The following is a 16,623-nucleotide window of genomic DNA, read 5'->3' on the forward strand; positions in this document are numbered from 1 at the left end:
GCTGTCTTCCTGGCTCTTCTGCCTGCAGGATATGCCTGAGGGAATATGACACGAATACCTCTCCGCTGGACTTTTCATCGCTCAGAGTCTGGTAACAAAGCCCCTAAAATACAGCCTTGGGGACACGTCCAAGGTCAAATGCACAAACTGGGTGACAAGCATGGACCAAAGGGCGCAGCCTCATGTGCAAACCTGCGTGAAGCTTGTGATGTCAGCAGGTCAGAGCGTCTGTAAAGCAGCAAGGGGAATGCACGGTACTAACAGCCCCGAGAGCCTCTGCAGGGGACGCGGGGTCTCTGTGCACGCGCTGCACCTGTCAACTCCGTCCTTCCCCGCAGGCAGCGGCAGCATCTTGTGCGCCGCCTAGAATAATGAAGGAGCTGGAAAAGCACACCAAGGAAACAGGCATTCAGGAATCGTTTCATGTCCAGGAAACGTTTGGGAAGATGTGGGCTGGCGAACCTCAGCCCCCCGGAGTCTTGAGGATGAATAACCACGTGCTCCAGACGCAGGCCACGGTAGGGACCCCACGTCAGCTGCCCGAGCCGGCCCTGGACCTCACACCTGGGGCATCGCTGGCCGAGCAGTCAAAGGGGCAGAGGGCCCAGTCAGGGGTTGGGGCAGCGGGGACCGTAGGACACACCACGCCTAACCTTCCGGGTCTCCCCACTTCACTCGGGTAACAGGCCGTGTCCCCCCGCCACCACCGGGGCCCAGGAGACCCCAGGGACCTGTGAGCACTGCCCCTGTGAGCACTCAGGTGCTCCAGCCACGTGGCCTCCTTCTGGCTGTCTCTGGAACATTCTGGATGCTCTGTAGGGCCTTTGCACAGCAGAGCCCTGGTCCCCTTCTCCACACGTGCACGGACCTCCTTCACTCTCTGGGATGTGCTCCCAGGCACCCTTTTCTGGAGGCAGCCCTGACCCCCAGGGTCCCGCCTGCCCCCATGATGGCCCCTATCCCACCCGCATCTGGGTTTTTTTGTGTTAAACTTCCTAGTCGGGTAACATCTCTGAATACCCCACCTAACTGCACACTTAGTAGGTTGATTAGTTATTGCTCTCTGCCCCTCTCTCACATAGGTGAGCCCGGGGCCGTGGGGGGCCTGTGTCCATCCTACAAGTGTGCCCCTCGGGAGCTCTTCCAGGGCAGGGAGATTAGCTGAGCCCTACAGCCAAGCCGGGGTCACTGGGGTCACCGATGAGGGAACGGTGGCGCCCGGGAGCCGTGCCGGCTGCCCTGGCTGACGAGGGCCACACCGCTGCACAGGGTTGATACAAACTGAGCTGCCGCTCCTCCTGACAGCACTGCTCTGGCCCGAACCCCTGGAGTGAGTGCAGACCCCAGGTCAAGGGCTCAGTCCCAACAAGACCCCGCCCCACTTTAGATGTCAGTGGAAAGTGGAGTCCCCTGGCCGTGCCCACCTCTGGCTCACTTGGCTGTAAATTCAGGGGTTCCCATGACCGCTCTGCAGGTTTGATGATTCTCTAGAATGACTCACAGAACTCAGGAGGGCGCTATGCTTAGGGTGACGGTTTTGTCATAAAGGGTACAGCTCAGGAACAGCCAGAGGGAATAGAAGCAGGGGGTGAGGTCCAGGAGGGGCCCGAGCACAGGAGCTGCCGTCCCCGTGGAGTCGCAGTGTGCGCCTGCCAGCCCCTCCCTTTACACGGATATGCGATCCCGCCTGGACGATCCCCAGCCCCATTCTGCAGAGTTTACATCCGGTGTCGTGATGCAGGCACGAGCGCTTCAATCACTGGCTGTGTGAATGAACTCAGTCGCCAGCCCCCTGCCCTTCCTCAGGTGGGGGGCGTGAGGCTGAAAGTTCCAACCCTCTAGCCACAGGGTGGGCCACCCCTCCTTTGAAAGCATCTCGGGCCCACTCTGCATTGCCTTGCTGGCATCAACTCAGGTGTGGCCAAAAGGGCTCCTTTCACTCAGCAGTTTTCACACCTTTTTGAAGCTCTGTGCCAGGAACGGGGATAAAGACCAGGTACATTCTTCGTTGTCTCATGGGACCATCCTTGCAAGGACACCGCTCTGCTCACCCGCCCTGGGGGCTGGCGGCTTGTGGCCCCCAGCGGTCACAGTTTATGGACAGCTGGTGGGTTAAGCAGGAAGGCGTCCCAGCCACCCTAGCAGGGAGGGAGCAGACTAGGGGCAGGGAGGGAGGAAGTGTGGGTTGGCACAAAACCCGAGTCACTCAGTGGCCCTCCTTACCCGGGGCTGCACAGCCTCGGAGGCCACCATGGGCCGGCCACCAGCGGGGACCCCAGACGGTGGCCATGGCAGGAGCAGACACAGACTGTGCAGGAGGCAGACCAGGGCCCCCCAGACCTCTGGGCGCGGTGGCCGCCCTGCCCCCGCTCATCACCAGCAGGAAAGCATGGATTGGACCAAGAGACAGGAGGCTCGCTTATCACATTTATAGGAACTGCAAAATTGGGAGACAGAGCTAATAAATTGATGGCAGAATCAAGATGTTTAAATATTTCAACAGGACTGAAGAACAGGATCGCATTTGCGTCACAGAACTGCAGTGCCTGGAGACGTGTAAAGAGCTTCCTGTCCAAACTATCCGTTTTACCAAAAAAAAAAAAAAAAAAAGGTCCAGAGCGCTCCCATCATTTGCCCCAGGTTTTGCAGCAAGACGTCCCCACCTGGGAAGCGTCTTCAACCCCACCAGCCACATTTGGTTTTTTCTCCAGAACCAGGTGATGCTCAGATGTCAGCACTGTCTTTACAGAAGATGGAATCACCAGGGCTGCAGTCGCCCATCTCAGCCTGAGTCGGCATTTATTTCTCTTCCCATCTCAAGTTCTGCGTTCAGGCAATAGTCAAATCAAAAACCTTCTATTTCTTCAAAGTCTCTCAAAGTATAGTATTAGGAGGGAAGGACAGAAGGAAGAAGGAGAGAGGGAAGGAAGGAAGAAAGGGAAGAAGAGAGGGAAAGAGGGAGGGAGGGAGGGAGGGAGGCACCCGCTGAGTGAGGGGCTGCCCTGAGGGAGTGGCCTGGATTACTTCATTGAATTCTCACAACGACCCTACAAGGTGGGCACTGTTGATGCCCCACGTGAGGACATGAAGGTGTGCAGTTTGCCCCAGTTGTCTCTGTATGCATTCCGCTCTGTACTCTGAGCTCCTGCCCATCTGGGTGGTGGGATGACGACACATGTGTATACAGTTGTCCCCCCCTACCTGAGCGTTTGCTTTCTGCAGTTTCAGCTAATCTGTGGTCAAACGAGGTCCAAAAATATTAAGTGGCAGATTCCTGAAATAAACAACTCATGTGTTTTAAATCACATGCCGTTCTGAGTAACGTGAAATCTCATACCATCAGCTCCATCCCGCCCGGGACGTGAATAATCCTTCTGTCCAGCCTGTCCCATCTGGTCGTCACTTGGTAGCCATCTCGATTGTCCGACCCACAGTCACAGTGTCACAGTGCTTGTGTTCAAGTGACCCTGACTTTTCTTAATAACTGCCCCAAAGCATAAGAGTAGTGATGCTGGTAATTCGGATAGCAATTCAGACCTACCAAAGAGAAGCCAGAAAGTGCTTCCTGTAAGTGAAAAGGTGAAAGTTCTTGACTTAATAAGGGAAGAAAAAAAATTGTATGATAAAGTTGCTAAGATCTCCGGTCAGAATGAATCTTCCACCCATGAAATTGTGAAGAAGGAAAAAGGGAATTCATGCTAGTTTTGCTATTACACCTCACACTGCAATACTTCTGGCCACAGTGCGCGATGAGCTCAAGATAAGATGGAAAAGGCATTGAATTTGCATAAGACATTTTGAGAAAGAGAGACCACGTTCACATAATTTTATTACAGTATATTGTATCATTGTTCTATTTTATTATTGTTGTTAATCTCTTACTGTGCCTGATTTATAAATTAAAGTTTGTCATAGGTATGTCTAGATAGGAAAAAAAGCATAACATATATCTATATCTTTAGGATTCAATACTAGCCAATGTTTCAGGCATCTGCCGGGGGTCTAGGAACATACCCCTTGTGGATAAGGGGGCACAACTGTATTGATACTTGAGTCAACTGGGGGACCTCAGACTTGCTGAGAAATATACCTCCCCAGTGTGCACCTGCTGAAACAACAGTGCAGTCTTCTGTATCAATGTCTCCCTTCCCTCTCTCGCCCTCCCCTCCCTCCCTCCCTCCCTCCCTCTCTCACCCTCCCCTCCCTCCCTCCCTCCCTCCCTTCCTTCCTTCCTTCCTTCTCTCTCTCTCACCACCTCCCCTCATAGACTGGACAATAAAAAAAACACTTTCCTTTGAACTGTAACAGGCAGCTCGTCAGTGGCTATAATTTCTTTGCCAGGGTGACCATTCCGACCCCAGGATGGCTCCATGGAAAGATTCAGGAGGCGGAAGGAGGTGTGTCTGTGTGTCGGAGAGGTGGCCTCTGGACAGGTAGCAGATGTGCCAGGTCCAGAGGCCCGAGTCCCCTCAGCCCCAGATAAACTAATGAAAGTTTGTTGTTCGTAAAAGTACTCGCTGTGTCTAGAATCCAGTTGTGCTGCATGTGGTCTAGCGTGTTGGACAGAATAATGTGCTGCACTGTGCGCACGGGCAGAATCCGAAAACCCTGGCCCCACAGATCACCCACATGGGACTGACACGCGTGTGCACGTGCACACCCGTCGCTAGGGGTTCAGCTGGATAAGCTCAGTGGCAGTTAGAGGGCTGGGGGAGGGGCAGTGCAGGGTGTGTTTGGGGGCAGAGCTCCAGGAGGGTGTGGCCACCATGATGTCTCCAAGAGGGGGACAAGGTGCACGGGACATGAGGCCCCTCAGAGTGAAGAGACCCCAGCACTGCAGCTGTTCCCAGCCCCCCACAGCCAGCAAGGCTTGGGTACCCAACTGTGCCCTAGGGGATGCTGCCCCTCACCGTCCATACAATTTTGGCTTGAGCTAGCTTTTATTTTAAGTGTTAGAATTTACTCTTTTTTTTTAAACATCTTTATTGGACTATAATTGCTTTACAATGGTGTGGTAGTTTCTGCTGTATACAAAGTGAATCAGCTATACATACACATATATCCCCATATCCCCTCCCTGTTGCGCCTCCCTCCCTCCCACCCTCCCTATCCCACCCCACTAGGTGGTCACAAAGCACCGAGCTGATCTCCCTGTGCTATGTGGCTGTTTCCCACTAGCTAGCTATTTTACATTTGGTAGTGTATATATGTCCATGCCATTCTCTCACTTCGTCCCAGCTTACCCTTCCCCCTCCCCGTGTCCTCAAGTCCATTCTCTAGTAGGTCTGAGTTTTTATTCCCATCTTGCCCCTAGGTTCTTCATGACCTTTTTTTTTTTTTTAGATTCCATATATATGTGTTAGCATACGGTATTTGTTTTTCTCTTTCTGACTTACTTCACTCTGTATGACAGACTCTAGGTCCATCCACCTCACTACAAAAAACTCAATTTCATTTCTTTTTATGGCTGAGTAATATTCCATTGTATATATGTGCCACATCTTCTTTATCCATTCTTCTGCTGATGGACACTTAGGTTGTTTCCATGGCTATTGTAAATAGAGCTGCAATGAACATTGTGGTACATGACTCTTTTTGAATTATGGTTTTCTCAGGGTATATGCCTAGTAGTGGGATTGCTGGGTCATATGGTAGTTCTATTTTTAGTTTTTTAAGGAACCTCCATACTGTTCTCCATAGTAGCTGTATCAATTTACATTCCCACCAACAGTGCAAGAGGATTCTCTTTTCTCCACACCCTCTCCAGCATTTATTGTTTGTAGATTTTTAGATGATGGCCATTCTGACTGGTGTGAGGTGATCGCTCATTGTAGTTTTGATTTGCTTTTCTCTAATGATTAGTGATGTTGACCATTCTTTCATGTGTTTGTTGGCAATCTGTATATCTTCTTTGGAGAAAGGTCTGTTTAGGTCTTCTGCCCATTTTTGGAGGATCTTTGTTTTTTTGATATTGAGCTGCATGAGCTGCTTGTGTATTTTGGAGATTAATCCTTTGTCAGTTGCTTCATTTGCAAATATTTTCTCCCATTCTGAGGGTTGTCTTTTCTTCTTGTTTATGGTTTCCTTTGCTGTGCGAAAGCTTTTGCGTTTCATTAGGTCCCATTTGTTTATTTTTGTTTTTATTTCCATTTCTCTAGGAGGAGGGTCAAAAAGCATCTTGCTGGATTTATGTCATAGAGTATTCTGCCTACGTTTTCCTCTAAGAGTTTGATAGTGTCTGACCTTACATTTAGGTCTTTAATCCATTTTGAGATTATTTTTGTGTATGGTGTTAGGGAATATTCTAATTTCATTTTTTTACATGTAGCTGTCCAGTTTTCCCAGCACCACTTCTTGAAGAGGCTGTCTTTTCTCCATTGTATATTCTTGCCTCCTTTATCAAAGATAAGGTGACCATATGTGCGTGGGTTTATCTCTGGGCTTTCTATCCTGTTCCATTGATCTATATTTCTGTTTTTGTGCCAGTGTCATATAGCTGGCATGACTACTGTAGCTTGATTACTGTAGCTTTGTAGTATAGTCTGAAGTCTGGGAGCCTGATTCATCCAGCTTTGTTTTTCTTTCTCAATATTGCTTTGGCTATTTGGGGTCTTTTGTGTTTCCATACAAATTGTGAAATTGTTTGTTCTAGTTCTGTGAAAAATGCCAGTGGTAGTTTGATAGGGATTGCAATTAATCTGTAGATTGCTTTGTGTAGTATAGTCATTTCACAATGTTGATTCTTCCGATCCAAGAACATGGTATATCTCTCCATCTATTTGTATCATCTTTAATTTCTTTCATCAGTGTCTTATAATTTTCTGCATACAGGTCTTTTGTCTCCTTAGGTAGGTTTATTCCTCGGTATTTTATTCTTTTTGTTGCAGCGGTAAATGGGAGTGTTTTCTTATTTTCACTTTCAGATTTTTCATCATTAGTGTATAGGAATGCTAGAGACTTCTGTGCATTAATTTTGTATCCTGCTACTTTACCAAATTCTTTGATTAGCTCTAGAAGTTTTCTGGTAGCTTCTTTAGGATTCTCTGTGTACAGTATCATGTCATCTGCAAACAGTGACAGCTTTACTTCTTCTTTTCCAATTTGGATTCCTTTTATTTCTTTTTCTCCTCCAATTGCTGTGGCTAAAACTTCCAAAACTGTGTTGAATAATAGTGGTGAGAGTGGGCAACCTTGTCTTGTTCCTGACCTTAGTGGAAATAGTTTCAGTTTTTCACCATTGAGGATGATGTTGGCTGTGGGTTTGTCATATATGGCCTTTATTATGTTGAGGTAAGTTCCCTCTATGCCTACTTTCTGGAGGGTTTTAATCATAAATGGGCATTGAATTTTGTTGAAAGATTTCTCTGCATCTATTGAGATGATCATATGGTTTTTCTACTTCAGTTTGTTAATATGGTGTATCACATTGATTGATTTGTGTATATTGAAGAGTCCTTGTATTCCTGGGATAAACCCCACTTGATCATGGTGTATGATCCTTTTAATGTGCTGTTGGATTCTGTTTGCTAGTATTTTGTTGAGGATTTTTGCATCTATGTTCATCAGTGATATTGGCCTGTAGTTTTCTTTCTTTGTGACATCTTTGTGTGGTTTTGGTATCAAGGTGATGGTGGCCTCATAGAATGAGTTTGGGAGTGTTCCTCCCTCTGCTATATTTTGGAAGAGTTTGAGAAGGATAGGTGTTAGCTCTTCTCTAAATGTTTGATAGAATTCGCCTGTGAAGCCATCTGGTCCTGGGCTTTTGTTTGTTGGAAGATTTTTAATCACAGTTTCAATTTCAGTGCTTGTGATTGATCTGTTCATATTTTCTATTTCTTCCTGGTTCAGTCTGGGAAGGTTGTGCATTTCTAAGAATTTGTCCATTTCTTCCAGGTTGTCCATTTTATTGGCATATAGTTGCTTGTAGTCATCTCTCGTGATCCTTCGTATTTCTGCAGTGTCGGTTGTTACTTCTCCTTTTTCATTTCTAATTCTATTGCTCTGTGTTTTCTCCCTTTTTTCTTGATGAGTCTGGCTAATGGTTTATCAATTTTGTTTATCTTCTCAAAGAACAAGCTTTTAGTTTTATTGATCTTTGCTATTGTTTCCTTCATTTCTTTTTCATTTATTTCTGATCTTTATGATTTCTTTCCTTCTGCTAACTTAGGGGGTTTTTTTGTTCTTCTTTCTCTGATTGCTTTAGGTGTAAGGTTAGGTTGTTTATTTGAGATGTTTCTTGTTTCTTAAGGTAGGGTTGTATTACTATAAACTTCCCTCTTAGAACTGCTTTTGCTGCATCCCATAGGTTTTGGGTAGTCGTGTTTTCATTGTCATTTGTTTCTAGGTATTTTTTGATTTCCTCTTTGATTTCTTCAGTGATCTCTTGGTTATTAAGTAGTGTATTGTTTAGCCTCCATGTGTTTGTAGTTTTTACAGATTTTTTCTTGTAATTGATATGTAATCTCATAGCGTTGTGGTCTGAAAAGATACTTGATATGATTTCAATTTACCATACTTGATATGATTTCAATTTACCAAGGCTTGATTTGTGACCCAGGATATGATCTATCCTGGAGAATGTTCCATGAGCACTTGAGAATAAAGTGTATTCTGTTGTTTTTGGATGGTATGTCCTCTAAATATCAATTAAGTCCATCTTGTTTAATGCGTCATTTAAAGCTGTGTTTCCTTATTTATTTTCATTTTGGATGATCTGTCCATTGGTGAAAGTTGGGTGTTAAAATCCCCCACTATGATTGTGTTACTGTCGATTTCCCCTTTATGGCTGTTAGTATTTGCCTAATGTATTGAGGTGCTCCTATGTTGGGTGCATAAATATTTACAATTGTTACATCTTCTTCTTGGATTGATCCCTTGATCATTATGTAGTGTCCTTCTTGGTCTCTTGAAATAGTCTTTGTTTTGTCTGATATGAGAATTGCTACTCCAGCTTTCTTTTGATTTCCATTTGCATGGAATATCTTTTTCCATCCCCTCACTTTCAGTCTGTGGGTGTCCCTAGGTCTGAAGTGGGTCTCTTGTAGACAGCGTATATACAGGTCTTGTTTTTGTATCCTTTCAGCCAATCTGTGTCTTTTGGTGGGAGCATTTAGTCCATTCACATTTAAGGTAATTATCGATATGTATGTTCCTATTACCATTTTTTTAATTGTTTTGGGCTTGTTTTTGTAGGTCTTTTCCTTCTCTTGTGTTTCCTGCCTAGAGAAGTTCCTTTAGCATTTGTTGTAAAGTTGGTTTGGTGGTGCTGAATTCTCTTAGCTTTTGCTTGTCTGTAAAGGTTTTAATTTCTCCATCAAATCTGAATGAGATCCTTGCTGGGTAGAGTAATCTTGGTTGTAGGTTTTTCCTTTTCATCACTTTAAATATGTCCTGCCACTCCCTTCTGGCTTGCAGAGTTTCTGCTGAAAGATAAGCTGTTAACCTTATGGGGATTCCCTTGTATGTTATTTGCTGTTTTTCCCTTACTGCTTTTAATATTTTTTCTTTGTATTTAATTTTTGATAGTTTGATTAATATGTGTCTTGGCGTGTTTCTCCTTGGATTTATCCTGTATGGGACTCTCTGTGCTTCCTGGACTTGATTAACTATTTCCTTTCCCATATTAGGGAAGTTTTCAACGATAATCTCTTCAAATATTTTCTCAGTCCCTTTCTTTTTCTCTTCTTCTAGGACCCCTATAATTTGAATGTTGGTACATTTAATGTTGTCCCAGAGGTCTCTGAGACTGTCCTCGATTCTTTTCATTCTTTTTTCTTTATTCTGCTCTGCAGTAGTTATATTTCCACTATTTTATCTTCCAGGTCACTTATCCATTCTTCTGCCTCAGTTTTTCTGCTATTGATCCCTTCTAGAGAATTTTTAATTTCATTTATTGTGTTGTTCATCGTTGTTTGTTTGCTTTTTAGTTCTTCTAGGTCCTTGTTAAACGTTTCTTGTATTTTCTCCATTCTATTTCCAAGATTTTGGATCATCTTTACTATCATTATTCTGAATTCTTTTTCAGGTAGACTGCCTATTTCCTCTTCATTTGTTAGGTCTGGTGGGTTTTTACCTTGCTCCTTCATCTGCTGTGTGTTTCTCTGTCTTCTCATTTTGCTTATCTTACTGTGTTTGGGGTCTCCTTTTTGCAGGCTGCAGGTTCCTAGTTCCCATTGTCTTTGGTGTCTGTCCCCAGTGGCTAAGGTTGGTTCAGTGGGTTGTGTAGGCTTCCTGGTGGAGGGGACTAGTGCCTGTGTTGTGGTGGATGAGGCTGGATCTTGTCTTTCTGGTGGGCAGGTCCATGTCTGGTGGTGTGTTTAGGGGTGTCTGTGACCTTATTATGATTTTAGGCAGCCTCTCTGCTCATGGGTGGGGTTGTGTTCCTGTCTTGCTTTTTGTTTGGCATAGGTTGTCCAGCACTGTAGCTTGCTGGTCGTTGAGTGAAGCTGGGTCTTGGCGTTGAGATGGAGATCTCTGGGAGATTTTCGCCATTTGTTATTAGGTGGAGCTGGGAGATGCCTGGTGGACCAATGTCCTGAACCTGGCTCTCCCACCTCAGAAGCACAGCCCTGATGTCTGGCTGGAGCACCAAGAGCCTGTCATCCACACAGCTCAGAATAAAAGGGAGAAAAAAAGAAAGGAAAAGATAAAATAAAATGAAATGAAATAAAGTTATTAAAATAAAAAATAAAACGTAATTATTAAAAAAAATGAAAAGTAATATAAAAAGAAAGAAAGAAGAGAGCGACTATACCAAAAAACAAATCCACCAATGTAAACAAGCGCTAAAAACCATACTAAAAAAAAGAAAAAAAATGGACAGACAGAACCCTAGGACAAATGGTAAAAGCAAAGCTATACAGACAAAATCACGCACAGAAGCATACACATACACACTCACAAAAAGAGGAAAAGGGGAAAAAATAAATCTTGCTCTCAAAGTCCACCTCCTCAATTTGGGATGATTCGTTGTCTATTCAGGTATTCCACAGGTGCAGGGCACGTCAAGTTGATTGTGGAGCTTTAATCCGCTGCTTCTGAGGCTGCTGGGAGGGATTTCCCTTTCTCTTCTTTGTTCTCACAGCTCCCAGGGGCTCAGCTTTGGATTTGGCCCCGCCTCTGCGTGTAGGTCGCCAGAGGGCGTCTGTTCTTCGCTCAGACAGGACAGGGTTAAAGGAGCCGCTGCTTCAGGGGCTCTGGCTCACTCAGGCCGGGGGGAGGGAGGGGTGCGGATGCGGGGCGAGCCTGCGGCGGCAGAGGCCGGTGTGACGTTGCACCAGCCTGAGGCGCGCCGTGCGTTCTCCCTGGGAAGTTGTCCCTGGATCCCGGGACCCTGGCAGTGGCGGGCTGCACAGGCTCCGCGGAAGTGGGGTGTGGATAGTGACCTGTGCTCGCACACAGGCTTCTCGGCGGCAGCAGCAGCCTTAGCGTCTCATGCCCGTCTGTGGGGTCCACGCTGTTAGCCGCGGCTCGTGCCCGTCTCTGGAGCTCCTTTAAGCAGCGCTCTTAATCCCCTCTCCTCGTGCACCAGGAAACAGAGGCAAGAAAACTTTTCCCTGCACTCCCTCCCGGCTAGCCGTGGCACACTAACCCCTGCAGGTTGTGTTCACGCCACCAACCCCAGTCCTCTCCCTGCGCTCCGACCGAAGCCCGAAGCCCGAGCCTCAGCTCCCAGCCCCCGCCAACCCCAGCGGGGGAGCAGAGAAGCCTCTCGGGCTGGTGAGTGCCGGTCGGCCCTGATCCTCTGTGCGGGAATCTCCCCGCTTTGCCCTCCGCACCCCTGTTGCTGTGCTCTCCTCCGCGACTCCAAAGCTCGCCCCTCCGCCTCCTGCAGTCTCCACCCGCGAAGGGGCTTCCTAGTGTGTGGAGACCTTTCCTCCTTCACAGCTCCCTCCCACTGGTGCAGGTCCCGTCCCTATTCTTTTGTCTCTGTTTATTCTTTTTTCTTTTGCCCTACCCAGGTACGTGGGGAGTTTCTTGCCTTTTGGGAGGTCTGAGGTCTTCTGCCAGCATTCAGTAGGTGTTCTGTAGTTGTTGTTCCACGTGTAGATGTATTTCTGGTGTATCTGTTGGTAGGAAGCTGATCTCCGCGTCTTATTCTTCTGCCATCTTGAAGCTCCTCCCAGAATTTACTTTTTGTACCAAAATATTTCAGCCATAAGAATATTGAAAATATATTTAGCAAGTTTTCATTTGCTTTTGATTAATTCTAATTGAACTGATAGCTTTGCAGCCTGGAAGGTGCCCAGTGGTTCCGAACACAATATTTTGTGGAATAAGCTGGAATCCGTGATCATTGCCACACTCAAAACGTTCTTATTAATCTTATTTCAAGTTACAACAATGCGAGACTTGTTTCCACACTTCTATTTTTAACTAATGAAAATTTATTACAAAGAAATCCTAATTATACCCTTTGGAGTGTGATTCAATGGCAAATCCACTGGTAATTTTCTTTTTTCAAAATTCCGCATAATTGCATAAGAAGCTAAGAATGTAAGTTCTCCTGCAATAGTCGGTCTATAAATAAGATTCCCTAATGGGCTGAGCAAGCAGGTATTTTTCTTTGCACATTTTTTATGAGGTTTGATTAACCCACGTTATAACCCTGATGCGTGAAAACCCTTGCTAGACGTAGCACGTGGGATACCACGTTCTCATCACGTCCCCACATTGGTGACCTGCATATTTTCACAGCACCCTGGACAGAGGTGGGAAAGCTGCAGATCTGGTGGGCGTCAGGAGGTGGGGCTGCCCTGGTTGAGTCGTTAAGTGACTGTGTGAGCTGAACGGGCCGTCTCCTTCTCCCGAAATGCGGGAGTGCAGATGTGCCCAGATCCTGTGCACCACTGACCTCTGTCCCTATGTGCCGGAGCGCCTTCCCAGTGGTGACAACCCCAGATGTCTCCAGACACTCTGCCCAAGTCCCCCAGGAACAAACCCCCAGGGCCTGAGCCCTGATCTTGACCTACATCAGAAAACCCGGATGTGCGTGGCGTGAGCACCTTCAACCCTGCAATTCCCGGGTTGAGGCTGGTTTTGCAAGGAGGGGGGGAAGCGCCAGGCTTCTGATGTGTGTGTGCCCTGCTGTTCGGGACCTCCAAGCACTTAGGACGCTGTCACGGATGCAGGAGACACGAGGTCCCGGTGCTTCCCAGCGGGCTGCTCTTCAGGTTTGACAGCCTCGCTTGGCCTGAGCGCATATCAGAAAGGTGGCCTCAGGATCAGGTTTGCACCAGCCTGTTGAAGTCTCTGCCCGAGGGCCCAGGTCCTGGGGGGGCAGGGCTAGGCCAGGAGGAGGCCCCGCAGAGGGGTCTGGGTGTCTAAGCAGGGCTGCTGTCTAGGCGGTGGAGGTCCAGTCTGTGCATCCTGGCTGAGAACAGGCTGCCTGGGAGGAGACCGGGGATGGCGCTGGGCAGACCCCGCTCCCAGGTTGGGGAGCGAGAGGGAGAGGAGTGGGGGTAACACGTCTGCATTTGGCCAGATGACTTCTTCCAGCAGCAAACGTCAAGGTGCTTTAGAAGGAGGTTTCCAGATGCTTTCAGAAGAAGGCGTAGAACCATAAAGAGATCCATCAAATGGCCAGTTAAATAGAAGTATGCAAGTTGCCGAGCCGGTGCTTTGGAAAAGCAGGCTCTCTCCTTCCTCCCCGCCGCCCTGCCTGGCCCCTGCCCTGGGCCCGCGGTGGGACCCCTCCTCCCTGCCCCTTGTGTCCGGGCCTTGGCTGCAGCCACCCCTGTGGGGGGGGACGGACCGGCTCTGGGCACACGTTGCCCAGCTGTCCCCGTCCCTGTGCAGATCGCCCAGGCGGCATCCCGTCTCCCCGCTGTCACTGAAATGTCTCTCGCAGGTTAGACGTCGGGACAATGTTTTCTGTCCCCTGAGTGTGGATAGAATAGTCTCCCCGTAAATGTCTTCCATGCATTTATCCAAAATGAAACAGTATCTAAAAACAAAAGCGGAACCAGGTTGAAGCTCCACCGCTTGGTCCAAGTGACAGGCTCGCTCCGTTCCCTCGGGTGACGACCGGTCTCTGGCGGTGAAACGGTGAGGGACTCACAGCCTCCCTCCTGGTGGCCCAGCGGGGTGCCCTCGGCCCTCGGGCTCCCAGCGCTGCCTTCCCTCCCGAGAGCGTCCATCCTGTGAGGGCTTCAGTCTCAACTTTCCGCCCCAAAGGCAGCAGAGCTGTTTGCATCCCAAGAGCAAAATCTCTGCTTTGCTGGGCTGACTGTTCCAGGCTTTGCAAAGTGTCCAAAGAATCTTTGCCCCTTACAGGGTTACCAGAGGGTTTTGAAAGCTTGCAGTGAGAAGCAGTTGGGTCTCCGAGGTCACGCTTGACTCTCTGTGTCTTGTGCCCTGAAGGACGGAAGGCCACGTGAGTCCCGGGCCCGAGGAGGCGGAGAGAAAAGACACGGGTGCCAAGACGCCGCCGCCCCAGATCCTTCTGCCCCTGGAGGAGCGGGTGACCCACTTCCGAGACATGCTCCTGGAGAGAGGGGTAAGGATGTCACACGATAGCGCCCCTCCGTGGGAGTGGCTGAGCTACTGTCCCCCAGCCCAAGACCCCTCCCCTTCCTCACCGAGCCCGCAGTCACGCTGCCTGACATTCAGGGGCCGCGTGATGTGAGGCCAAAGCAGAGGAAAATGGATCCCGCCTCTTGTCCTGAAAGGGAAGGAGGCTTTGAAGGGGCAGCTGTCGCCGCCTGTCCAAGGAGGTGGCTGACAGGTGAACAGGTGTGGGTCACCTGGAAGGACGGTCCCCGGGGCCATGTGGAGAAATGACTGGTCTGTGTTGCTGACCTTCCTGCTGGGGCCCTGCTGGCTTCCGGAGTCCACACCCCCAGAGGGACGAGCCCTCCCCTTCACTAGGGAGGGACTCATACACCTCTTCATCAACCAGCGGTTTGCGTACACCTGGGCTGTCTCAATGGTAGTTGACGTCTGAATCTCATTTTGAATTGAGGAGGAAAAAGCAGTTTATAATTGAATCTCCTCCCAATGACTGTAGTTCCTGTTTTGGCTTTTGGGTATAAAATGGGCCCGATACAATAGTTTAGCCCAGTTGGATTTCTTCATAAAATGAGACCGAACGCAGAAGGCAGTAATAGGAACCGGTGTGTAATGATAATTATAATGAACACTGTAAATGGCCTTGGGAATTCAAAAGCAGATTCCCTCTGCAGTCAGCACCCACCCAAGGCTGCTTCCTACGCGGCCTCTCCCAGAGCAGGTGCAGCTGGGAACTGAGGCGGGGGGCGGCCTGGGGAGACCTCCTCTCCCCCAGAGCAGCGGGTCTCAGCAGTGCTGGCAGCTGGGCAGGGTGAGGCCCTGGGGCTACAGGGAAACTAAACAGTGCCAGCGCTTAAGAATTAGGAGTAAGAAGGAGATTATCTCAGGCACCTTCCGCGGGAGACCTCTTTTCCTCTGCACCATGAATTTTAAAGCATGCATTGCTCTATCTGTCTAGAGACTCACTCAAAAATAAAATACAGCCCTTGGCACAAGGACCTGGAAGGAAAAGTAGGCTTGTGAGCTTAAAACTGCAATGCAATGGATTAAGCCTATATTCACCTATATGCCGAGTAACCCAGAAGTGCAAAATGGGAAGGCCGCGAACACACACACACACTGGAGTGGTCCCTGGTGTAGATGGAGGACGTGTTTTTGTAAAAAGACATAATTTTTAAAACTATATTTACTTGGCTAAAATTTTATTTTTAAAAAAAGACTCCCTCCCCATGCAACTTTCCTTTTTTTTTTTACCAAGACATAGAGATGATTTGATTAAACAAATCCTGCAGGATGAAATAGCCTTGAAACAACTGACTCTTGTGAGAGGTGTGTCTCTGTGTGTATGTGTGTGTGTGCGCCTGTGAGTGCACATGCTTGTGTTTGTGTGTGTGGTGTGGGCTCCCTGCCCGACGCACCGAAGACTCCGCGTGGCAGTTGGGAAAGGGCTCCGGCCGACCTCTCCCTTGGCCCATTGCTCGGCCCTCGCCCCATTCTCAGCCTTCCCACTTCAACAACAGAGACGTGCAGACAAAGCCAGTGTCACTACCTGGCTAAGGAGAGGAGGCCAGGAACACAGGCCGGGGCTCCGAGCTCTGGCCATCCAGCCCCTCTGTTCCTACAGCGGAGAAATGGGTCCAGTGCCCGCGTTCCCTTCTCCAGCCGCCCCGGGAGGATTCTGCCAGCAGGGCTTTGACTCCATTTAGATGTCGTCACTGCCACTCGACGGGGTTGCTTATTCCGTGGCTGTCAGTGTCCTCCTGGTCCTGGAGGCTTGTACCCAGTGTCACCACCGGTCACCATCCCTGGTGGCCGCCCTCAGCTGTCTCACAGCCCCCCTCACCCACCGTCCACTCTTGGCACGGGGTCCCTTCCCTGGGAGGCCCTCCCTCCCTCGCCCCCTGGCTGCCCAGCTGACACATGATGCCACACGGCTGCTCTGTGTCCCTCCCACGTCGCCAGGTCACCGTGCTGGCTCGCAGCTCCTGGAGACGTGGGACTCTCCAATGCGCCATTGGGTTCCCAGGGCCTGGCTCCCAGGAGGCGCTCAATGATTTCCCAGGACTCCCTTCGTGTCTGAGCTCTGGTCTTGCTGCACGTGCCCCGGGCCGGCCC

General features: G+C 48.8%; 1 protein-coding gene across 1 annotated transcript in view; it reads left to right on the forward strand.

Annotated features, from left to right (window-relative positions):
* TCERG1L (transcription elongation regulator 1 like) overlaps positions 1–16,623 on the forward strand; it is a 200,083-nt gene that overhangs the window by 165,215 nt on the left and 18,245 nt on the right. Inside the window, exon 9 of the mRNA XM_060033828.1 lies at positions 14,362–14,497. Within this exon, the coding sequence (XP_059889811.1) occupies positions 14,362–14,497 (136 nt within the window). The remainder of the gene's footprint in view (positions 1–14,361; positions 14,498–16,623) is intronic.

The sequence above is a fragment of the Delphinus delphis genome, chromosome 16 (genome assembly GCF_949987515.2).
Source record: "Delphinus delphis chromosome 16, mDelDel1.2, whole genome shotgun sequence".
Lineage (NCBI taxonomy): Eukaryota > Metazoa > Chordata > Mammalia > Artiodactyla > Delphinidae > Delphinus > Delphinus delphis.